The 25335-nt window shown below is 40.5% G+C and overlaps 1 protein-coding gene across 1 annotated transcript in view; it reads left to right on the top strand.

Annotated features, from left to right (window-relative positions):
* The first annotated feature begins 11758 nt into the window (after positions 1-11758).
* ADSS2 (adenylosuccinate synthase 2) overlaps positions 11759-25335 on the top strand; it is a 36083-nt gene continuing 22506 nt past the window's right edge. The window contains exon 1 of the mRNA XM_042023015.1: positions 11759-11992. Coding sequence (XP_041878949.1) covers positions 11831-11992 — 162 coding nt within the window. The 5' untranslated portion in view covers positions 11759-11830. The remainder of the gene's footprint in view (positions 11993-25335) is intronic.

Genomic DNA, 25335 nt, shown 5'->3' with positions numbered 1-25335 from the left:
AGATGGATGGACGCCTGGCTGAACGGCAGATCCCAGAGGGTTGTAATCAGTAGTACAGGGTCTGGTTGGAGGCCTGTCAGCAGTGGTGTCCTCCAAGCTTCAGTACTGGGGCCAGTATTGTTTAACTTGTTCATCAATGACTTGGATGAAGGGGCAGATGCCTCCTCAGCAAGTTCACTGATGACACAAAGCTGGGAGGAGTGGCCAATGGCCCAGAGGCTGTGCAGCCCTTCAGAAGGACCTTGACAGGCTGGAGACAGGGACAGGGAGGAATTGTCTGAAACTCAGCAAGGGCAAATGCAGGGTCCTGCACCTGGAGAGAAACAACCCCGGGCACCAGCACAGGCTGGGACCTGACCTGCTGAGGAGCAGCTCTGTGGAGAAGGACCTGGGGGTCCTGGTGGACAACAAGCTGTCCATGTCCAGCAGTGAGTCCTTGTGGCCAAAAAGGGAATGGTATCCTGGGGTGCATTAAGAAAAGCAGCCAGCAGGTCAAGGGAGGTGATCCTGCCCCTCTACTCAGCCCCGGTGAAGCACATCTGAAGTGCCGTGTTCAGTTCTGGGCTCCTCAGGAAAACAAAGATTATTAAGGGACTGGAGCATCTCTCTTAAGAGGAAAGGCTGAGGGAGCTGGGCCTGTTCAGTCTGGAGGAGAGACAATTGAGAGGGGACCTCAGGAATGACTGTGAGTAAAGAGGGGTTGCCAAGAGGCTGGATCCAGGCTCTGCTCAGTGGTGCCCAGCAATAGGACAGGAGGCAATGGGCAGAAACTGATGCGCAGGAAGTTCCACCTGAATATGAGGAAGAACTTCTTTACTGTGTGGATGACTGAGCACTGGAACAGATTGTCCAGAGAGGTTGTGAAGTCTCTGGATGCAATCCTGTGCTCTAGGTTGACCCTGCTCGAGTAGGGATCTTGGACCAGATGACCCACTGTGGTTCCTTCCAACCTGCCCCGTTCTGGGATTCTGTGAGGGAAGCAGCACCTCCTTTCTCAGAAATAAAGGGGGAAATAAGACTTCATGCAGAAGAATTTTTTGTCCTCTGATGACATCACACTTCCCTCAGAAGTCCTTTCTCAGTCTCTCTCCATTCTTGTGGGCTATGCAGGTATGTACAGCCTGTTCTGCTGCAGCAAAGGAAGAGGGGTTACTCACTGCTGAATTTGTCAAGGAAATGTTACAAGGCTGTTATTTCAGTGTGCATCACATATGCTTCCATGACTGGCACATTGCTGACATACTGCTATGTCAGTCATGAAGACTAACACCTGGTATTTCCATCTCATGGTGCATGCAAGAGGAATAAACATTCAGTGGGATGGACTCACCACCTTCCCCATGAAGTATAGCAGTGTAAGGATGTGCACAGAGGCAGTTTTTATAAAACAGCTGACGTGCTGCAAGTTTACATCCTACAGTTTGCATCCTGCAGTTTCCTATTCATCTGCTCAAATCAAAATGCCGAGTCTTGCAATCCATCCTTAGAATAGGGCAAGCTGAGTAATCATACAGCTGCTTGCTCAGGGGTGGCTGAGTAGAACTTGCATAGGAAGAATAAGCTTGCCTCCACAGCTGTGAAGTTCAATCATTTTTAGCAGACTGCAAACTACTTATGAATTCAGTTTGTTAGCAAGGACACTTTTTTTTATTATTTAAAGCTTTCATATTTTCCCACATGATCACAATTTCTCAAAGAGGGGTTGAGGGGTATGTTATCAACTCTTTATATTGAATTTGGCAGATGCTATGAAATAAGGAATTTTATAAACAAGATGATATTAGTTTACTGTACCAATAGAATGTTTAATCAGAATCATTGTATGCCACATACATTTAAAAAATTTCAAACAAGTATAGAAATTCAAAGAAATTAATAATGGGTTGGTCTGCCAAAGTCTGCCATAATCAGCTTGAGTTTGTGTCAAAATTGTTTTCCATAAAAATGAGGAAAAAATGGAAGAGCTAAATTAAGATATAAGGTCAAAGAATATATTCAAATTTAAATTTACCTTGTTTTCACTGATGGAGAGTAGATCAGTTCTACAAAAAAACTAAATTATGTATTACTTTAAATTATCATTAAAAAGATTGCTGTTGAGTATTTTACACAATTTAAAATCAGTCTGCTTGTATGAGATGTGTATACAGTGTCTAAAATAGTGTTTTTAACGTACAGGCTTTGGTTGTTTTCACTGCATAAATATTTTAATACTTAAAGAGAGACCCATATTTGCTGATGTTTCTCATTTCTAAACATACTCTAGGCATTTTTCATAGGTTTTTTATAACACAGCTTCTCTCTTACCAAAATATCTACTATTTAAAGAAAGCATGACTTCTGAAAATGTCGCCTTATTTAAAGTTACCAGATTAAAAAGATCAGTTTTCAAGGAAGTTTATCTGTTGTATCAGGGTGCACAATGGAGACCTTGTGTTGTGCCCTATACGAGGAGAAGACTCACTTCTCAAATAAAGGAGACACGTCCCTCTCTGTAACGTGATGAAGCAAAGTGCTGCCTGTGTTAAAATTAAAGTCTCAAAGTCTTCTGCAGCCTTACTGCAGCTGGAATGAGCAAAGTCCAAGGGTGAGGGAAAGGCAGGGAAACTGCTGTATCTTGGATGTCAGAAATACAGTAGAATTAGGTTTGCATGAAATCAAAATGTTAAATTAAAATTGAATTTAAATAAATAAAATTGAATTTAAATAAAAAATGTTAAATCTGATTAAGTCAATGCTAAATCATCCACTGCCTTCAAAAGAGGTCAAGAATTCATCTATCAGTTAAAGTGGAAAAAAGAAGCCGTAGACAGTGATCAGAGTCTAAAATGTGGAACCAGGTTTTAATCACCATTCCAGAAAAATGTTAAAGAACTATGGCAGAGCTCAGGGCTGATCAGTGGAGTAGAATCCAGCTGGGGGCCTGTAGTCACTGGCATTCCCCAGGGACCGGGTCCAGTCTTATTCAACTTATCAGTGGGATAGGAGGCACCTCAGCCAGTTTGCTGATGACACTAAACTGGGGGAGTGGCTGATAGACCTGAAGGCTCTGCTGCCGCTCAGCAGGACCTCAATAGGGTGAAGAATTGGGCAGAAAAAAACCTAATGTGGTTCAACAAGGGCACGTGCAGGGTCCTGCACCTGGGAAGGAATAACCCCAAGTGCCAGCACAGACTGGGGACTGACCTACAAGAGAGCAGCTCTGTGGAGAAGGATCTGGGGTTCCTGGTGGGTGCCAAGTTGTCCATGAGCCAGCAGTGCCCTCATGGCCAGGAGGGCCAATGGTGTCCTGGGGTGCATCAGGAAGAGTGTGGCTAGAAGGTTGAGGGAGGTGATCCTGCCCCTCTACTCAGCCCTGGTGAGGCCACCTCTGGAATACTGTGTCCAGTTCAGGGCTCCTCAGGATAGGAAAGACAAGGAGAGGGTCCAATGAAAGCCACAAAGATGATGAGGGGTCTGGAGCATTTGTCTTATGAGGAGAGACTGCGGGAGCTGGGCCTGTTCAGTCTGGAGAAGAGAAGACTGAGAAGGATCTCATTAATGTATGTAAACCTCTCAAAGGTGGGTGTCAAGAGGATGGTGCCAGACTCTTCTCAGTGGTGCCCAGCGACAGGATGAGGAGCCATAAACTAAAACACAGGAAGTTCCACATCAACACAAGGAAGAACTTCTTTCCACTGAAGGTGACAGAGCACTGGAACAGGCTGCTCAGAAGGCTGTGGGGTCTCGTTCTCTGAAGACATTCAAAACCCACCTGGACTCGTTTCTGTGCAACCTGGTCTAGGTGACCCTGCCTTGACAGGAGGGTTGACCTGGATGATCTCCAGAGGTCCCTTCTAACCCTAAGGATTCTGTGATTCTATAACTACAGATTATCTTCAAATTTGCTGAAAAAAAAATCTGTATGACTACAAAACTAAGTTTGTAGTTATCAAGCAAACACACAAGTAATTTTAATTACTGTGACTGAAGTGGAAGAAGAAAAATTTGATCTTTGTTTCTTCTAGGATGTGAGATTGCGCTATTAAGGCTGGTTTTGGCTTCTTGTCAATCATGTTTTGTTAACTGTGCTTGATGAATTCCTTCCAGCAAAACAAAATTTAAAAGAGAAATTAAGTGCTCATTTCTACAGTAGTATCTGGGAAATTTCGGGAGACATTCTCAGAAAATACTAACACTAATCAAACAGAAGACATGCCTGAAAGATTACCCTGGGGTTGACAGAAAAAATCCAAGTAAGAAGCTTACTAGCCTACTGTACGAATAAACAGAACAGTCACAGGGCTTTGAGGGCAAGCACATGATGCTTTACATTCACAGGAGCTACCAGAAGGGTTCAAAACTCATGAGAAATAAATCTACTGCTATTTATTTCTATTATGTTTAGAGAAACAGAACTTTGTATACATATTTCGTAAGCAAAAGTATGCCATTAAAATACTCCTGACTAGCATTACAGATGTTTTCCTCCTCAATAAATAAAGCAAGCCAAATACTAGCAAACTCCATAGATGATAGGAGCAGAATACAAGTTACTGTTTTCACCTAAAAGCTAATGGGTCTATTCAGAAAACCTACAGAGCTTTTCAGTAGTCTCACAACCATTAGACTTTGCCTTTCCTTTTTCCTAATTCTTCCAAGTATAAGGTGATCACAACTCTGGTAGGGCTTCCAAGACTGACAACTGCCAGGCTTCCTGTCAGGTCTTGCTATGCTAAAATATGTGCTCTTATGCTTCACTACTCATTTTTTTCTTGGCTTTTCTTCAAGAGCATTCTCTCTCCCTCCACACCAGTGGCACCCTCTGTTCAATTACTTTTAATTCCTATTTTTGAGCAGATGTTTTTTAGCTGCAATTTTATTCTGACTTCCAAGTTTGTCTCTTCTTTGTAATCTATTGCTCATGAGCTGCCTAATGCACTCCTGTCTTGAAACACTGATTTAAGTTGGGCAGTGGCTAGCTGTGGATTTGTTCAGTGCTACATCTGAATGCACATGTTAATATCCTTCATTTTTAGATATGTTCTAAATACAGAAACTTCTTATGGATTTTAATTCAATACGCAAAGGAGTTCTCAATTTGACCTCTATATAGATATACAATATCCAACATTATCCAAAAATCATAAATTCCAAAGTGTCAGATTTTTACTTTGCTTACAGAGATCGTTAAATACTCTCTGTTAGAAAATGTTACTATTACATATTTCTAAAAAAATATTTACAGAGAAAAAAACTTTGCCTGTCTGCTTGTGAAGCTGCCATCACCCCATGAAAAAATTAGAATGATCAGGAGTACGCTTTGCTTTGATACATTGTTCTGCCTAGTCCAATAGGTTTATATGCTTTGCTTGTATCAATATATACACCTATATAATTCTTTACTACTCGTAGAAAAAGCTTTGATTTATGAATAGTCCAACTGTTTTCAGTGAGACTATTTACAAACACATGGGCATACTTGGAAACTCAGAGAGAGTTAGCAAACACAAACGGGCAACAATTAGTTTTGACGTTCATGAAGTAAGTTTCAGCAATCCCATCTGGTAAGAGAAAATATGAAGTTAAGAGAGGTTTCTTACATTTTTACATTCATTGTTACTTAATTGCAACAATGTCTGCATAATGGTTTTTTTATCTCCCATTTAATGTAAGATTAAACTTTGGTAACATTGTCCTACACTTCTTTTAAGCCTTAATCATATTACAGAATACAGAAAGAGGTATAAAAACACTCACTGGTCATTGCAAAACCTGAGGGGTTTTGCAGCTGTGCATGATAACCAGCGGTGTTACGTCCCCAGAGAAGGTATGGGAGGGAGCTAGGCCTGTAGAGCAAACAGAGTAGCTGGATGTTAAGGGGATAAATGTAAAATATTTAATATTGCAATAAAATAAACGAGGCCATCAGAAATCTTAGATTCATTGATTCATCAAACTATCTCTGCACTAATGAAACTCTGTTCTTACTTGGCAGTTGTCCTTCACAGTCTTTAGTAATGAAGATGGGTTATTTTGTAAATAGCATATCCATTTCTGGAGCTCCATTTCACTACAGACTATGATGCTGTGAGAGACATCTGCATTCAAAGTATCATGAGTATACAATGATCAGACCACAATTTATTTACACAGATTTTATTTTTGGTTTTGCTCTGTACGTCTCAGCAAATGGAGAGTTTGGAGGTGGTCTTGGTGAACTAAATTTATTTTTAAAATAACACACAAATGCTTAACCCTTGTTAGCATGAGATAGGGACAACTGAGAATGTATTTAGATTAGGTCTTGAAAATTTAAGATTTCAGGGTCCTCTGGGCAAAAACTCACATTTCTTTTAAATTGAGAATACGTCTACAGTTCAGCATTCCGGTGACAGACACCTCTGAGACTGAATGTTTATAGCATTATTTATAAGTGCACTAGACCAAATGTAAAAAAAAAAAAAGGAGAAAAAAAGAAAAAGGAAAAGAAGAGTTTGAGAGCAACTTGAGCCTAAACACATGTAAAATATTCATAAAGCTTTTGGCTCAAGTTTTTCTTACACGTATGTGAGACAACCTGGCTACTGTACAGTATCAGTGACACTTTGGGGAACTACAGGATGAGTGTCTCTCAACAGCTCTATAAACAAGTCTCTGAGTGACAGGCAGCTGGCAGGGTGCATTTCCCAGCCCCTGAGCTCTCGGAGAATGCAGAATGGGTCATTCTAGAGGCCAACACATCATGATCACCTGCCTTTGACATCACACTTCACCCCATTCACCAGCTTAGTCTCATGCTATCATGGCACAAAACGTCAGATAGGGTTAGTAGCAAAAGAAATTAAGGGTTTCAAGACATGGGTATATGAGTTAACAGAGACAAAACTCTTTATTCTAACCTGTATTTAACAACCAAATAGAACTCTGTTGATGCAGTAGCTCTTTCCCACAGCCCTAGTTGCACTTTCAAGAGATTGTGAACTCAGGGTGCTGTTTTCCAACAGATTAAGCCTGTGTAAACTGGGGCTACTGTGTTCCCCTCCCTTGAACTGACACTTTTGCAATGACCCAGATAAGGGAACTATTCTAACAAAAAAACAGACCTAGGAAAAAGGGAATACTTTCAGCAAATTCAATATCTTTCTTCATCAAATATTGTGTAATGTTTGGCATCCTGTTTTAAGGAATAAAAACAATAAAAAGGATTTATGCCTTCATTAGGGATTTTTTGTTTGTTTCCTTCCTTTACATACTGCTTCATTCTCTCTGACTCAGAGAGACATATTCTGAGAAATTTATACATCTATAATGTCCTCAAAAAAAATTAATCACCCAGTATCTTCCACATTTCCTTTCTATTAGACGTTCAATGGCTGGCTAATGCTGTTTAGAGACTGAGACACAACACCGTGCCTTTGTACACATTTAACATGTAACACTAAGGAACAGGGAACTTATATGCACCTGCCTGGAAGGATAACCTGCTGCTCAAATGACAAATAGCAGTGAAATTCTGGGGGAAACACTGTAATAAAAGCTAACTTGTAACGTATATGTCCATTTTCATATTTAATGTATTATAAGCTCTTTAACACATCTATTTAAATTAGAGTATCATACACACAGAAATCTTAATTTCATTTCTGTTCTGCAAAGACAGCAATTTTTTTGCTGTTCTTTTAGAGAAGAATGGAGTATGCAGATCTGATAACTCAACATTTTAAAACTTTTTTTAGTATTATTATATAAGATGGTTGTATTTGCAATACAACTAGAATACAACAAATAATTATTTACAAGTCTCATTTTCAGGCAAAGGATTTAGCTTTACAATTTGTCAACCACAGTACTTTATTTTCCTGTGTATCTCCAGTCTTGTCAGCTGCTAGTTCATTTATACTTGCATGTAAAAAACATGTGTTGTAAACTGCTACTGAAATTTCAGAAGTATCCTGTATTATCAGAGCTATTCTCCCACTGAATTTAAACCCTTGCTATTGTGGTGATGTTATGATTTTTTCTGTTTATCTTCTGCAGTACATACATCAGGAAATTCCCACTCAATAAATGAAGTTCTTTCATGTTCTAGATACATCTAACCAAAGGGTTGAAAACACTTGCTACTGCATCCAAATATATAATTTGTGACAACATACAAAAACATTGCTTTGTAATGTTCCTTGTCTCATTTTTATCATGATGAAAAAAGATTCATGAATGCAACAAAAATAATTAAGGGAAATTTTAACTGGAAAAGCTAATTTAAAAATAGTAATAACAGGCAACAAGCAGGGATCAATTACATTAGCACACTGTTCAAATAAAATTATGTATGTCCTGACTGCATGATGATTTCTCTTCCTCCTAAGCTAAGCTGACAGCATTCTGGAGAGTTTGAAGTACTACAGATGCCAACCATGTCTGGCACAGTGATTCTTAGGCTTTTTTTGACTATGACATTTTCAACACCTAATATTTTTTGTGGGTCACTGTACATCTTAACATAAATTTACAATAAGCAAATGTTCTAAAGATGCTGTAAATAATCAGTAAATAAAACTAACTTACCTTTTACTGAATGTTTTAATGAAATTAGTGAAAAATTTCAGAATTTTCTTCTTTAACACTGTTCTGTTGGACACATGCAGATTAGCTAACCATGGCCCACATGGCCCACAGACTACTTTTCTGCAACCACTGTTTTAGTGTAGATAAGACCTCCCTGTAAAATGTCTGTGTATTACATCATTGTTACAGGCAGAACCAATTTTAACAGAAAACTCCTACCACAGGCCATGTGCTGTGACATTTTCATGGCCAAGGGTCATTTCTTCAATCTCTATCTTTCCTGTGACTCTAAAATTGCTTACAGTAGGAGAAACAGTATCAGAAAACTATTAACATCACTCAGTAGTCCTTCAACACAATTAAGTATAATTAAGGAGGAGGAAATAGCACACTCTGACCCATCAGCCATTAGCTGTAACAGTCCAGCTGGCCTTCTTGCTTGTTACAGCACTTTCCTTCATTCATGCTCACTCTTGATTTTCTGAACTACTGAAGTTCTTACCCAAATTCTTCTCTAAACTACTTGGTATGTAATTTTTTAAATGCATAATCAGAATATGTGGGACACTTCATTAGTATAATTGAAAACACATGGAGGTAACAATTTCACATATATCTTTAACATACCTGAATGAAATGCAGATCTCACACTGCCTCTGTTCAGTGTTTATCAAAAATTCCTGAGTCTCTTGCATTTATTGGGAGGCAGAAAATGCAGTCAGATGAAAATCCTGAATGTACCCAAATTATAGTGAAATTCGTGATAAACGTAACTGCCTCAGTTCTTCATATCCAGTCAATAGCACTGAGCAGCCCAGAAGACAAAACAAACTGAGCTTTACCAGTGTACACTTCTTCCATGGGCTCAGTTTTACAAAGTCAATCCCACATACCATCTTGCTAATGCCAAAAAAAGGCAGCCACATTCCTTCATTCCTTGAACATAAAGTCTCGCCATTTTGTGCCAGCTCTAAATGCCCACCTGACTTCTCGCAGAGCAGATTCAGCTAGCCCAAGTAGGGAAAAAGCTAATACGGTCCATGTATGTTAGAGGGAAAACCCAGTACAGTAGCACTGCATGTTCTTGCTGGTTTTCTTGCTTATACTAGATGAGCCACAACAAGTACAGTCAGTGCCTGGTTTTGATAAAGGGCATTAGACACCAGTTGTGTTTGTGCTTTGGTCAAAAGTTACCATGTCTTAGAACTATACTATAAATACAGTTAGTGGATCATGCCAATAAAGAGTATTTAGTATCTTTTAGTACTAGAATGAAAGCCTCCATTTAGTTTGCAAAGAAAAGGGGATGGATGATGGACCCACATAATACCATATATTAAATAAAGAGTCTAAATCTTGCAGTACCAACCAGTATTGATTAACTCGATCTTCATTAAATATTTACAGGCTTTCTGGAAGTGAAGTGTTTATAGTTTTCTTCCCTAACAAGAAACCATATCAAAATATAATCCAGAGCTGTCCTACACCAAATAAAAATAGCAGAACAACAGATTCCCGTGTCTGAGACTCTTCGGAAAGTGGCATTACACCAATACCACATTACTAGGACACTATGAACTCAAATTTATTTTGAGGTCCAAGGTAATATTTGCTTTGGCAACGATGAAGTGTTAATATGATTCAGCTATACTGGAAAATCATATCCTGAAACAGTCTTGACCATTGCTTGGGGAGTCATGAGATGATCTATGGCCTCAGAAGTGAGTGTACTAAAGCAAAGTTTGCCATTGTGTCTAGAAGACTGGAGAAAAATTACTTCAGCAGCTCCATGTGGCTTTTAGTGACTTCCCACAAGCTCTGTGCAGGGATACAGAAGTCATGATTATGACTTTTTTTTTAGCATAAGCAGACAAAATATGGACTATAAGGTACCTTTATGGAACTATGCTCTTTGAATTGTATACATACAATTGCCTCCCATTATTTGCAACTGCTCAGTATCTTTGTTCTGAACTGAATTCTTTGTCATTGCATCTCTTAGCACTGACATTCAGGATTTATATTTTTCAGTTGTTTTAAAAAAATAGTTCTCCGTCAACTTTGTATTTAATTATGTGTTATATGCCTCTCTAGCTTTACAAGACACAGTTAAACTTTTCTACAGTCACTTTTATAGATCCTCAATATCTTGGCTGGAGTAAATCTAAAGGAGCGAAGAAGCAGCTAACATCAAATACTACAGCCTGCCAGACGGCTGGCGACTGTGACTGCTCACTGACTCAGGTCTTTGAATAACTGTCTTGGCAATAATTATTACAGAATCCTGATTTTTATGCCTTTTTAATAGCTACTTTACACAGAAAAAAAAAAAAAAATTCTTCCCCCGGGGTTGTTGGTTCTGTGAAAGAGGAAGGAATGAAAACATCCACTGAGACATCAGTTCCACTTCTGAGTGTACATGGTGAAGGCGTTTCTCTGCTACGGTTTTTTCCATTATTGTTTTGTTTTCCTCATGAATAAGCCTGGGGCCATGTTCCGGTGTCTCTAGAGAAAATGGCCTCTTATATTCAGCCTTCTTTCCCAAAACTTTAATTTACAGTCTTGCGATCATTAATCTAGCAAGCCCAGCCGCGTAGGCAATGCTGTGATACACTGCACACACGTGTGCAGGTTTAGCACGTACCGCAGCAGCTAGAACCCGAGCAGTAACGGGAGCCAGGGGCAGCTCTGCGGGACGGCCACAGCATCAGCGCCCCGCCGCCCTCCTCCCACGGCCGCCAGGTACAGGCGCCATCCGGCTCCGCCATCCCGGCCCGGCCGCCCGCCATGACCGCCCCGCCCTGCCCGGCCCGCTCGGCCTCCCGCCGCCGCGGGGCCGCCCGGGGCAACCGCCAAGGCGCCGTCCTGCCGCAGGTGCGGCCCGCGGGGACTACGCGCCCCAGCACGCACCGCGCCCAGCTCCCCGCAGCTCCCCGCGGCGCCCCGCGCTCGGGAGGCCGCGCGGCGCGCTGGGTTATGTAGTCGGGGCTGGGAGGCGTAGGTGGGAAGCGGCAGGGGAAAGAGTGGCCGCGAACGGCGGCGGCCGCTCTGGTTTTCCACGGGAACGAGTGGCGAGCTCCGGCTGAGGGCAGGGGTCGGGCTGGCGGGGAGTGGCGGGGCAGGTCAGGCCGATAGGCGGCGGCACCTGGACGCGGCAGCGGCGGCACCGCCCGCCCGCCTGGCGGGGAGGGGAAGGAGGAGGCGGAGGCGGGGCGAGCGGAGCGGCCGCCGCGCGCTGCCGCATGTGCCTGGAGCGGCGCCGGAGCGGGCAGCGCGAGCCATGGCGGAGCACGGCGGCCCCGCCATCCCCAACGGCGAGTGCGCCGCCCGCCGCCCCGGCAACAGGGTCACCGTCGTGCTGGGCGCCCAGTGGGGCGACGAGGGCAAGGGCAAGGTAGTGGATCTGCTGGCGCAGGACGCCGACATCGTCTGCAGGTGCCAGGTGAGGAGGAGGAGGAGAAGGGAGGCGCGAGGGAGGCCGCGAGTGTCACCTTGAGGCGGGCGGCCCCGCCACCGGCCCCGCCGGGGGCTTGTGGCGCCCCGGTTCTACCCTGAGTGCCCGGGGAGGTGCAGGGCTGGCGGCCGCGGGGGTGGCGGGGGCTGCGGGGCAGCGGAGCCTTCCCTGGCGAAAGCCCCGTGCCGGGCTCCGCAGCCCTCCCGCGCCTCCTTTGTCCCGGCGCCGGAGGAAGAGGAAGGCGCCCTCCTCGCCGCCCAGAGCTGGCCCCCGGCAGGAGGAATGCGCCCGGGGTCGCGTCCTCCCTCCCCCTCAGGCCTCCCACTCTTTGTGTCCGGGGGGCGCCGGGAAGGGGCCGCGCTCGGCGGCTCCCGCAGCATCGCCGTGGGGCCGCGATCCCGCCCCGGCAGTGGCGGCTGGAGCCCTCCCGGGCCGCAGCGCCGGCAGCGGCGCGAAACCGACCGCGAGTTGCAGGATGCACGTGGGGGCTCCGTGTAGTCCGCCACAACTCGGTCGTCCTCAGCTAAAACTAGCTATTAAATGACTCGCCTGCCCTTGCTCCAAGATCGTTGTTGTGTCAATGGTATCCTACATTTATCTGTTTATATATTTATAATTTTTTTCTCTATATGGAGGCCTTATTCCGGCCAAAGAGCAAAAAAAGCAAGTCTAGCCTGCAAGCACAGTAGTCTTAATGCCTACGTTAGAACAACACAGATCTGAGGAGATGTTTTTCTTAATATCTCTAGTAGAGTAATTCTGTAGAGCACAACACAGTGAGGTGAAGCCACGCGCAGGTTTTTCTTAAAGTTAAGAGATACAGCAGCATAAAATGCCTACAGTATGCACAGGTTTCGTGTAAGTGTTGTTATCTGTGTGCTTTTGTTAAATGTGCAAATTAAATTTGCTCTTAAATAAACATATTTTGGAAGTGCGTACCATTCCCCAAAGAGTGCAAACGCTGAAGGGTTGTTATCCAATGAGAACTGCACGTAAACTGGTGTTTTCAAAAGCAAGTCAGCTGCAAAGCTGACAAATCAATACCTTGAACTTCAGAGAATTAAATTTTGAAGTAGGCAAATATATTCTTAAGTAGCAGTTTTCACAAATGAATTATTTTTTCCACTTATATGTTTTTAGGTTTGGTTTTGTTGGTTTTTTGGTCTTTTGGGTTTTTTTTTTAATAACAAAATCTGATGTGATGCTGTGGTATGACTGCCTGGCTTTGTGGGTCATACAACACAGTGACTCAGTTTGTCTTTTATGACTTTGTTCTTGGAACTTGAAGGGCACCTAGGTGAGTGTATATGTTTAGCGATAAGAAGTTTTGGAGGAGAGACAAGAGAGGCAAACAGTGAATTTCTGTGTGCACGTGTCTTAATGTACTTGTTACTTGTTTTGAATCAGCTGCGTAAAGGATGAAGAAAAGGGAAAAATTCTGGCGTTATCTCAAGCTTGAATTTCATGACCAAGCCAGGCACTTCTGCCATTTCTAACAGCTTGTTGCTCCTGATGAAGGAAGGAGTTTTTCTTCCTCCTTTCTTCCCTTTCCTGTTGATGGCTGTGCTCCCTGAGTCTCCACCCATGCACTAACTCTGGCATTTGAACACGTCTGTAAGTTGATTTAACTCATCAGAGTGGCAGGAAACTATCACTTGTTGGATTTACTTTCTACTGTTCAATAAATAAAACTGGATTTTATTGGTTCAGAGGACCTTGGTGAAAAGAGGGGCTCAGGACAGGGTAAGCACAAAGAATGATTTCTCAGAATGAGAGGAGAAAACAGGAATATTCTCTTTCAGTGGCAATGATAAAATTAAATAAATTTTTGAAGTTTTCATTACTGCTGGTTAATTAGAGTGTGACCTTTGTGCTTTTTGTAGTGTTACAAGTCAGAAAGAAAGATAGTCACGCACTTGGTCTGGCCCTTGCTAATATCAGCTTTCTGTAATTGGAGCTTCTGATTCTTATTTCACCATTATACTCTTACTTATTCCAGGATGGTTCTTTCTGTTCATCATGCAACAGAGTTGCTAGAATGCCTGTGGATGACGTCAGATATTTCCAGGGTGCTCTTGTGGAAAATTTATTAGTACAAGTGTGGGAAGCCTAGGAAAGTTGATGTAGCAGGTCTAAGATGTCTTGTAAAGGTGTGTTGTACTTGAAGTGAAACACTCCAGGGTTCTTCTCACTGTCCCTTGTTCTGGGCAGATGCAGAGCATGAAAATAGTCCTGTCCCAGAAGCGAGACATGACTTAACACTTAGTTTTATGATGCCTGTAGAGGCACTGCAAGAAGTTGTACTCTGAAATCTGTGGCCATGCCTTCTTGTCTCCTAGGTAGCACGTGTGCTGATCACTCCAGTTTGATCAACCAACTGTGGCATGTGGAACCAGGTGCTTACTTGGGTGCAATTAGCTGAATGAGTGTGTCAGTAAATAAGTTGCATTATGACTCTACTTCTTCTAAATAGCACCCTCTAGAGTATTTTGTCCTGGGTTTAGAGGTCGTGAAAAGCAGTCTTGTGCTCAGAGGAAGAGAATGGTATTTTCTTTCCAGAAAACAGCTTCAAAATTTATCAGTGTTACTGTTAGGGTTTCAAAAACAACTGTTTGAAGAAGCTAAGCTAAAATTAAAATATGTCCAGGGGCTGCATGTATATAGTTGCTAATGCAACTGCTCTGGCAACTATGATAGTTTTGTGAAGATACTGCTAGTGCTTAGGACTCAGATACAATTAATACACATGTGTCTTCCACTGTAAAATCTTAATTGCTCTTGATTTACCTCTAGAAGGTACCTGGTGAAATGATACTATTGATAAAATGAATACATTGTTGAGACTTTTTACTTAAACCTACATCTTCAGTGGATTAAAGAACAAAGTCTGTGCACTTGCTATCACATAAATCATAGTTCAGACAGTAAAATAGAGCAAGAATTGGTCTGAGATTCAGGAGTAGTTGCCAGAAAAACTATGTTGTTGTATGATTTGATTGATATAATTTCGTCTTTGTAAGCAGCTAGCCTTGCCACCAGCAGACGTGGCAATTTTTGAGGTTACATTGTATTTTGTGAATTCCACAGATAACGGAAAGTTAAAGGCAAACGTTTCTTCTTCTAATATGGACTTCCTACCATTACAGAATGCAGCCAAATTAGGGAATTAATTACCAGGGTTTAATTTGTTAGTGGGAGTGATGGAAATGGAAAATTAATGCAAGTTATTTTAGATAATATTTTTTTCAAAACAAATAGAGTTCCAAAGGACACTGTGTATCTCTTATATTAACAGCGCCCCTCCACCCAATCTACAGTATTTACCGTGCAGCAAAAAATGTAATGTCTGCACTGCACAATTCTGTTCTCATTCATTCATTTCCTCAGCAAATTTTTGGTCACTTCCTTTTCTTACTATTGGAGGTAGTTGATTTATTCAGAGAATATAATTCACACAAGTGAGTAAGATTTCTAAGCCTTCACATTATTTTTTATGCCATATTTCCCATGCTAAAGAATCCCATTTTCCTGCTGCTTTAGTTCTGTCGTACATGTTGTTGCTACCTCCAAACAGAATTGCAGCTTCTTACCAGATCTTCTCATCTGGTTTCAGTGTGATCTGCCTGCTGTGGGATCACATAATTCTACTCCTGAACAGTTAATGCATAGGAATTCTAGTGTGTGGAGTCTTCATACTCCCTTTTCTGCCCAACAGCAGTGTGTACAGCAATGCCACTGCTAATCACTTGATATGTGGCAACTGCAGTGCAACACCTAGAGAAGTTTTCAGTGTGCAGATCCTTGTGGTTAAGCAGTTACCATCAATCAGCTGCTGACTGAATTCCTCACAACAATGCTGCCTGATACCTCCATATCACTAGCCTTTATACGGCTACTTTAAAAAAAAAAAAAAAAGGAGTTTTTAAATTTTCCATTTTCCAAGCCCACTGTTTTTCTAAATATTCTTGTTTGAAGAAAATGGGTTAGTCTAGAGCCTGTGCAAGCCATGCAGATCTAGGAATAGCATAATCAATAGCTGTTGGTGCTTATTTTTTAGCTGCTCAGGCATTCAGTAAGTGATTCCTAGCTAGAGCTTTCTTTAAGTGCTGGGTGCACGGTTGGACCTTACAGTGGTTGGCAGCAAGCCAGCAGTGCGCTCTGGTGAGGAAAGAGAGTCAGTAAAATGACGTCTTTGGCCTACCCCATCAGTGAGTCCTATGCTTTACAGACCTGCTTTAGAGCATCACTGGCAGGTGATCTCCTATTACTGTAAACATTATTTTAAACAGAAGAACAGTTGAAATGGGATTTTCCATTTCATAAAGTTTGTACTATTAACAAAGAAGGCCTTAAAAGCACTGAAGAGCAAATTATACCTTGATCTACTGAGTTCTTAGTGCTCTTTCCACCTTGCTGTTACCTGTTACTACAGAAGCTTAATGTGTTTGTTACTGAGATGCAGTACTCTGTAGCAGCTCATTAAGATTTCCAATGTATTTTTTTATTTCTACTGTACTACCTCACACATTTGGAAGGTGCTTTCTGTAAGTGTTCCCAAAGTCACTTTTTGTTTTTCATGTCCTTTCTTGAATATTGTGATTGCAGCAAACATTGGTGGGGTTTTGTGCATTGAAGCAGTGCAGTGCTGGACATACCTGTGCTTTGAATTTTTTTCTTGTTCCTTATCTGCCTGCCTCACTTGATCTCTTTTATCTCTTAGAGATAGGTTGGTCTTTATTCTGGACTTGAGTAATGAGTCCTGTTTCCTACCTAGCATATATAGGCATTGCAGCAGAATAAAGTTTTGCAGGTCAGGTGTACCAAAGTCAGAACCATCTCTAAAGAGTCTTTCTGAATAATTCTTTCAGTGGTAGTTCTCAGAGCTAATTCTATAATTGGATGGACTTTCTTGAGATTAATAGACTTCAGTAAAGTTAATGTTTTATTTGTTAGGAGAAAACAGGTGAATGTGTAAAACACAATGTGCTTATTTTGTTCTATTCTGCCTCAAATCACATTCTTGATCTTGTTCTGATGCAACAACATTCTTGTACTACACATTGAAAAATTTCTGAAGTCTAACCAAAGTTTGAGAAACCTTTATAAAATGTGTAACATCATGGCTTCTTGAACTAGGTTTAGATCTTGCAAACATGAATGGATTTGTAAAAGAAGAAAATGGCTAGCTCCTGGGTGCTGTTTATACTGAAATTCAGTAGGAGGTTATACTTAGGGTTTGTTAGCTGTTTATTCACTGGGGATGGAGAGGGGAGAGAGAGAAATTAATCGCAAAATATATGAGAATATGAGTCAATGAATTCGTATCAAAACATTTTTGGTTTTTTAAATTGTTTATACATTTTTTAAAGGAGGATGGTTTGCAGTCTTAAGTTCAAAATAGATTTTTGACAATATGTCTTGAAATGAGAAGTGAGTAGCATAGTAATTGCAAAGCTGTTCCTGCTTAGGACACATCACGGGGTTCAGATATCTCTCCTTGCTAGACTGATGAATTTTTTTAAGGTGTGCTCAGCATTCCTAGTATGGTCTGATTGTGTCAAGAAGCAGCCTTTCATGTGTTTCTTGTAAGTAATAGTAATATCCAGCTTTCTGGGTGTATTTTTGACTTTTCATCTAAGAGTTAAATGAAAATGTTTACAACCACGTGATGCCGAAGCAACATTGACTTGCTTCTTGCCCAACTTGGCAGTCACTTGGATAGCTAGCTCAGAAACAACAGTGGTTGCCCTGAGCTAAAAATGAATGTTGGAATGTGGTAGCAATAAAAGTAAACTGTAGAAAAAATTATGCACACACACATCTGATGGAGAGGGTTGAAAGGAGTGTATGGCTTCTTCCTTAACATTGCATGAGATAACATCTCTTTAAAGTAGACAACTAATTTTTATTCTAGAGGAAATAACTTGAAAGACTTCTTTGCTCTTCCCTGAGGCATCATATTTTTGAGATAGACAACTTGGCATGATCATGTCATAAGAAAAGGCAGTGATTGTCATCATAGACTTTTTGGGTAGATGGTTCTCTTAAATGCACATGTCAGTATTTCAAAGCTGCTCTGAATACTCTTGTATTTAGTTACCAGTTTAGAGACCCATTTCACAATCTGCTGTTAATCGTAATTTTAGTCTGCTTTCCTCAAATCTTTTTTTCCCTAAGCACCTCCACTGCTAGGTAAAGTTGTAGTAATGCAGACCAGTCTTAGCAGCTATGAGAGGACTGCTGTAGGTGAGGGGATTTGAACTGCTGCCTTCATATGTTCAGAAGGGATTTAACTGTTTTGGTGGTTATGCTAACATCTAGTCTGCCCTTGACTAATAAAGGTATGCTCTGGAAATAAAATACCTGTTTGCAACTTATGTAGATCTAAAATGGAGGAAGATATGCTGTTGTTCCTCTTAGTTTCACATGCATTGTTTGTGTTCCTGCAATGTTTTCTTACTAGCATGTTCTATTTATGTATATGCACATGTAATGCTTGGCTAGCACACATGGCACACATGTATTCTTGCTCTTTGTGCTCTACACAAAGGTTTTCCAGAACAAGGAATGTTTTGCTGGTTTTTTTTTTTCCTTATAACGAGGAGTCATATTTTTGCTTTCAGTTTATGAACAAGAACTCTGCTTTCCTTTTTGGTTTTGCTGAATATCTAAGTTGGTCCATTTGTGTTTCCTATTAGATTGCTGGCACTTTTTTGCCAAAAATAAAGGAAGGGAAAACCCCCACGTTTTAAGCTAGAATGAATTTAAAATTAGAAGGGATTGTCTTTCAGTGAATGATGGATATACTGAGTGTGTACATTTTTCCTGAAGGAGTCCTGTGTGCAAGGAATATGGAAGAACTGCAAATTCTTATCCCTTAAACTGGAAAAACAAGTGGTGAAGTCCTTTGTGTACCTTGCAGGCAAACCAGTGAGACTTGTGAACCCAGGAGTAAGGAACTTCTCTGATCAAACTCACCAGAGGAAAGGTGTTCTGGTTCAGGATGCCTCTGTAAGGCATTTGAGTAGGGCTTTGTATAATTTTCAGAGTTTTTTTGGAAAGTGAGATTCCATGTTTCTTGAGTTGTTGGCTTCACTCAGCTTCACATGAGCTCCTAAGTTAGCAGGTGTTCCACATAAAATATACCAGAGCTTGTAACACCCAGTTACATTAGGTGAGTTTTGGTAACAGCTGGTTACACACTGTAAACTTGAAGTGTTAGCTGATAAAATTTCTTGTGCTATTTTAATTCAGTAAGAAAATAATCATTTGGTTCAAAAAGAGTATCTCTCTTTAATCCTGAGAGTTGAGGTCATGTTGCAAAAATGTTGATCAAGTGTAGTCATCAATTCAGGCTTCTGAACACCAGCATAAGTCATTACTGTTTTGTCAAATTAACTTTATTAAATTATCAAGACTCTTCCAAAACTCTAATAAAAAGATTGCTTCTTATTTGTGCAGTGCATCAGCTTAATACATGAATGTTCCTTGGGGGCTTTTCACTAGTACAGCAATGCAATTCCAGAAGAAAAATTGCTGTTAAATATTATTATCAGTACTGCTTCTTCGTGCTTTATTTGTGATCAGAAAGCTATTGTGCATGGACAGTGTAGCAAGCTAAAGAGCTTTGTGAAAGTTCAAAGTGAGAAGACTTACCCTTAAAGTTGATCATACATCCTTATGAGTTTACCAGTCTGGGTCCAAAGTATGCCTCTGTGAGAGTTACACTTGTAAAAAATTTTTCCCTCTTCAGAGCTATAAGGAAAAAAAGTGTAAAAATGCAGTCAGGTGCTTGCATTAGTATTGTTGCTAGTTATGTTCTGTTCTTTACCCAAAGTGCTGGCAGTTACAGTATTTAAATTTATAGAAAGCAAAAGAAAATAAGTGATTTTTCATAGCCAGGGGAAGTGCTGAAATGTTTAGCCTTGAAATTACCATAGATGTCCTATTAGAAACACTGTTTAATCAGTATGTTTAAAATGTGTCCTCTTTGATACTATTGAGTAGTCTCCAGTGGTTTTTCCAGTGATGCTGTCTGGACAATGGCACAGTGTTGTGGTAGCTGTTGTGTTTGTGTCAGGTGCACAAGTGTAGTGTTTGTGGTAAGTGTTGCTTTCCAGTGCTTTGATAGTGGCTTTTGGCTAGCAGGAGTCACTTGTTTGATTTATTGATGTTTCAAGCTTGTTTCTAGGTAAAATGTCAGCTAGCAGATAATGACTTTTTCCCCTTTCAAATTAGTATTTTTGGTCACTCAACACCCTTGTAAAAAGGGTGTTTGCAAAGAATGTTTATCGAACAGCTCCCAGATGAGCAATACATGCAGCTGCCTTTGCTATCTTATGACTCCTGTGTGTGCGTGTCACTGATTCTGTTCACGTTTGCCAGGATAGATATATTTTAGAATGGTAGCTTGGTTTGTGTGTAGTACTGACCAACCTGTGTGAATTGAATATGCAGATTCTTGGGTGTGGTGCTTACGTAGAGAAGGATTTTTGGGCTACTTGATCTTTAACAAACTGAGGATAAAACAAACCTTGGGATTTTTCTTTACTTAAAGAAAATAATGTCTCTGAGCAGCTTACCAGCGTAAAATATTTTTAAAATGGTGTTTTGTAGAATTATGTTTATAGAAAGCAGGTAGGTATGAGGTTTTGTTACAAGGATTGCTGTCAATCTTAACAGTAATAGTGTGATGATTTGTCTATTGGTGGGTACCTTTCTGTCTCCCATAAATTTAGCTCTTCTACATGTTGAATAACTTGGATGTTTCAAGAATACCAGCTAGTGGTCAGGGGTCATCTGCTTTTTCAAGGAAGTGATTTAAGCATACTGCAGTAGTAAAACTGGAATAATGCCTTTCAAGATTTTATATGTTCTGTTATCCTACAACAGGTTTTGTTTAAATATTACAGATTGGGTAATGATCATATGCCTCATCTGACTTTCCCTATTCCACTTGAAATATTTAAAAATAATATTATGATTTAATAGTGTTGAGATTACGCAAGGAGAAAAAAGACTACTGTCTCTTAATAGGATTTTAAATTGTTCATCCATCAGAGCATCAAACTAAGTCCTTAGACTAAATCCCTGTACTGAAATCACAAAATTGGAAAATGGTTTGAGTTGGAGGGGACCTTAAAGATCGTTTAGTTCCAGCCCCTTCTGCCATGGGCCAGGACACCTTTCAGTAGACTGAATTGCTCAGAGCTCCATCCAGCCTGGCTTCAGACACTTCCAGGGATGGGGCATCCACCACTTTCTGGACAACCTGTTGTAGTGTCTCACCACCCTCACAGTAAAGAATCTTTTCCTAATGCCTAATCTCAGCCTACCCTCATTCAGTTTAATGCCATTCTCCCTTGTCCTGTCATCACTACATGCTCTTGTAAAAGTCCCTCTCTAGGTCTCTTGTAGGTCCCTTCAGTACTGGAAGGCTGCAGTAAGGTCATGCCAGAGCCTTCTGTTCTCCAGGCTGAACAATTCCAGCTGTCTCAACCTGTTTTCACAGAAAAGATGCTCCAGCCCTCATCTTCTTCGTGGCTCTCCTCTGGACTTGCTCCAACAGCTCATGTCATGTTGGGACACACAGCAAAGGTTCATGCTTGTTATTCATGATTATTTTCATGCTGTGTCTCTTGATAAATGGAAGGAAATGTTTTCATTCCAATCCAACTGGCACCCTTTTGAGCTGTATTTTACATTGTAATTTGGTAAAGCTGTGGGCTGCTGAAAGCGCTGATTCTTTGGTCACCAAAAATCCTTTGGGAGCAGAGAGAGAACTGTTCCAAGTACTGTGTTGAAAGATACAAGGGGAAAAAATAATGGAAGGAAGGAAGACAAACAAACTGAATGCTTTTAACTTATTTTAGTGCTAAGAGGGTTGCTGACTTCTGAAAATCCAATTTTAGAAACCTTAAAGTACGCTTAGACTTCAGTGCTGTGTCTTGATAGGGATGTACAAATAAATGCACTGTATTTAAGTGAAGTATGCTTGGGACTTCAGGTGTAGTGCCTGAGTTAGCCCCCTGACAGGAGCGTAGTATTACTGGCTCTTACTGCTCTTTGTTTTGGGTTGCTGTTTTGTTGCCAAATGGAGAATTGGTTTTGTGTTCTATTCTTTGTTCTGTTCCTATATACTCATTTTTCTGTGATGAAAGAGGCTTCCTCTGCTACTGTTCTGCAGAATGGGAAGGAAGCATCCCAGTGAAGAAGTTCTTTGTTCAGAGTGCCACTGGAGTCTTATACCTCTCACGTGTAAGAAGTCATCGTTCACCTCTGTCAATCCTTTTGTGCATTCGGTCTATTTGTAGCTGAATCCAGAGTGGCCTTGCCCTCAGGGGTGAGTGTCTTGGCCATGGCACACTTGTTGGCTCAGCGAAAGGAAATCTTGTTGTGTAGGGAGAAGGGCAAAAGAAGCTGCTGCTACGTGCACGTAGTGTATTCCAAACTGAGCAAGAGCATCCTTTGATCTTGCTGCACATTTGTCCTCTGCCTGTGATGGCACACAGTTATTTCAGTTTTCACATATATGGGAGAGAAGTCCTGTTGTTTGGGTACCTGAAGATTACTGAGATGTGGTAAACTGATTTTTTAATTTAGTTAGTTAGGGAGTATTGCCAGCCTCAAGAAATGACTTGTATATCTTAATTTCCCTCAGGCAAAAGCTTTATGTAAGGTATTGAAGATCATTTGAGCATGAACTTTGTTTAACCACTAGTGAAAATAAATTCCACAGTTAGTTCTCCATTAATAATGTTTAAACATGTGAATCAAAGGAGTGTTAGTTTGAATGACCTAACTGGTCCCATTTGGTTTAGTTTGATGAGGGAGGGGAGGAGGAGTGAGAAATCCAGATGGAAAGCACAGAAGCCAGGAGTGACTTCATCAGATTAAAGCTTAAATTATGCTCAGAGGCAGTAGTTGCCTGCATTAACATCAATTTCTGGAGGAGGGAAAAAACAACTCAAAACAAATTGAAACCCCGTAACCTAAAAACAACCCTCCCCTTCACCTCACCACCACTAGAACTCTGAGTTCAGATTTCTGTAATTAGAATTGTTTACCAAACCCATGTTGAGCAATATCTGAGCACACAACATGTGTACACTTTACTGCAAGTTCACTGTAAAGTGTACAGTGTAAACCATTATTTTAATATATTACAACTCATGCTGTGTAACCACATGCTTGCACTTCTGCAGTTAGGGGAGAGTTTGCCTGTAAATCAGCAGAAGAACTTTGAAAATCGAGTTCATGACATGCTGTTATTTTAATGCTCTCCTAAAATAGGGTTTAAAATTTAAAATACTTTTCAAAATGACTCATTTTGACAGAATGACATCAAGAGCAGGCTGGGGACTTGACTTAACAATCTACCAGACAGCTTCCATCAATAACACTTTTGGGGTTAAATCTTTTCATGTTGTAGGCATCATAATATTATAATCAATAAATTCTGAGATTCAAATTTGGGTCTAATCTGAAAATAAGCTTTTGGAAACCTTGAGGTATTTGTATGTCTTAGGATGGCGTTTCATCACATGTTTTCTACTTTAGTCTCTAGCAAAATCCCTTAAAGTAGAACTGTTCACAGTAAACACACTGAAGTAAATACCATTAGTTTGCTTCTAGGTGAGCATGAGCTCTCTTGCATGAGCAGTTCAAGGTTTAAAAGATAAAATGCCATTTTTATTCTGTCAGCCATGGGGTATTTTTCAGTGAGCATGGAACCAACACACTTGGCATCATCAGCAGTGCAAAGAAGAAATCTTGACACGGCCAGAAGTCAGCAGTTACGCTCGTGATCAGCAGTGTCAGAGGCTGCATGCTGCACACCTTATTCAAGCACTGTGACTGCTGAACTTTAAGTTGCCGTGTCTTAATGGCACTAGCAACCTGGCAAACTTTAAGACACTAAGAATTTGTTGTTGATCATGATCTAATTTCTAGAGTTTCTCTTTATGTGACATTCATGGCACTAGAGAACTTTTTTTTTTTTTTTAACAAATTGAGATGCAAAACATGAAATTAACTTGTCCAGCTAGTAGAGAATTTCGAATGAATAGTCATTCACTAATGTTAGTGTTATTTATTGGTTAGTCCAGTTTATTTATGCTACAGTGGGAGACTTTGGACTTCTCTTCCCATTTGTAAATTACTAATACCTCAGTACTTCAGTGTTGTACTTAGACCTATTGAATTTTCATCTAAAGCACTTCAGTGCTCATCTTAAACTTGTCTAGACTGATACTAGCAGTGAATCTAATAGAAAGGACTAATTTGAAGGAATCTGATGTGGAAGAAGGTAACTACCTCTTTCAGCACAAGTACTTGACTATAAATGATAATTTAGTGCATAACTGTTCTTCTTTGCCAAGCAAGGTTTTGCTTAGCTTCTCAAACATTGAGTAGAAATGTCTTTTATTACTAAAAAAGCCTAGTATATTTTATATAAGTATGTAACCTAATAGTTCTTAGAATATTGTCTACTTTTGGAATAACTTGCAGTAGCTCAGGAGTATCAGCATTGCATTTCAAAAATAGTTGTAAATGATCTATCTGCTAATGTATCTAGTTAACATCCTTCTAAATCAAACACATAATTGTAGAGTGGTAGACTGCTAAATAATCTTTCTTAAAGCTGTTGAGTAGAAAGAATGCGAACAGGAAGAGGAAGTTTATTCCTGAGTGTTGACTATTTTCTTAGAAGAATAAATTTGACAAGCCTGCTTTATGTCTTTGTTCAGTATGTTTCATGTGTTGTGAATTGAAAATTTGTCATTCTCTGGTTGAGTCAGATCACTTCCAGTGAAACTCTGCATCCAAAAATCTTTACAGCTACTTCAAGGTAATGTTTACTTCATGGAAAAATTCTACAGTATGTTATTAAAAAATTTAAACTTTTACTGAATTCAGGCATTTCCTTTGTTGGGTGAAGGTTTGTAGGTTTTCTCTCTTTTCAGAGGAGGTGAAATGGTTGCAAGTCCTCAAATAAATCATGCTGAAATCACAAAATTTTCATTGATGACTTCAGTGAGATTAGGCTTTTCCCTGTGGCACGTGTGTCTGTGTACTGGCACAAATGTTTGATATCTACAACTGCTCTTTATTTGTATTGTCAGATACAGCTTTATGTATTGGATTCATGCTTTGTAAACATTGTAGAAGTAGTGAGTAGCTGTTGAGTCCATTGCTTAGAAAAGTCCATCTGTGATACAATATTCTGAAATATTTCAGATTTATATTTCCATGGATTAATAAGTCTTATAGTTTCTTTTTTCTTCTTTTCATATAATGCCTTTCTTAATTTTGTTTTGTGCTGAAAGGTG

This window comes from Corvus kubaryi, unplaced genomic scaffold (genome assembly GCF_017639235.1).
Source record: "Corvus kubaryi isolate FWS band 111438036 unplaced genomic scaffold, C.kubaryi_AGA036_p1.0 37232, whole genome shotgun sequence".
NCBI classification, from domain to species: Eukaryota; Metazoa; Chordata; class Aves; order Passeriformes; family Corvidae; genus Corvus; species Corvus kubaryi.
Note: the sequence above shows the minus strand (reverse complement) of the source record. Positions and strands in the feature narration are given on the sequence as shown.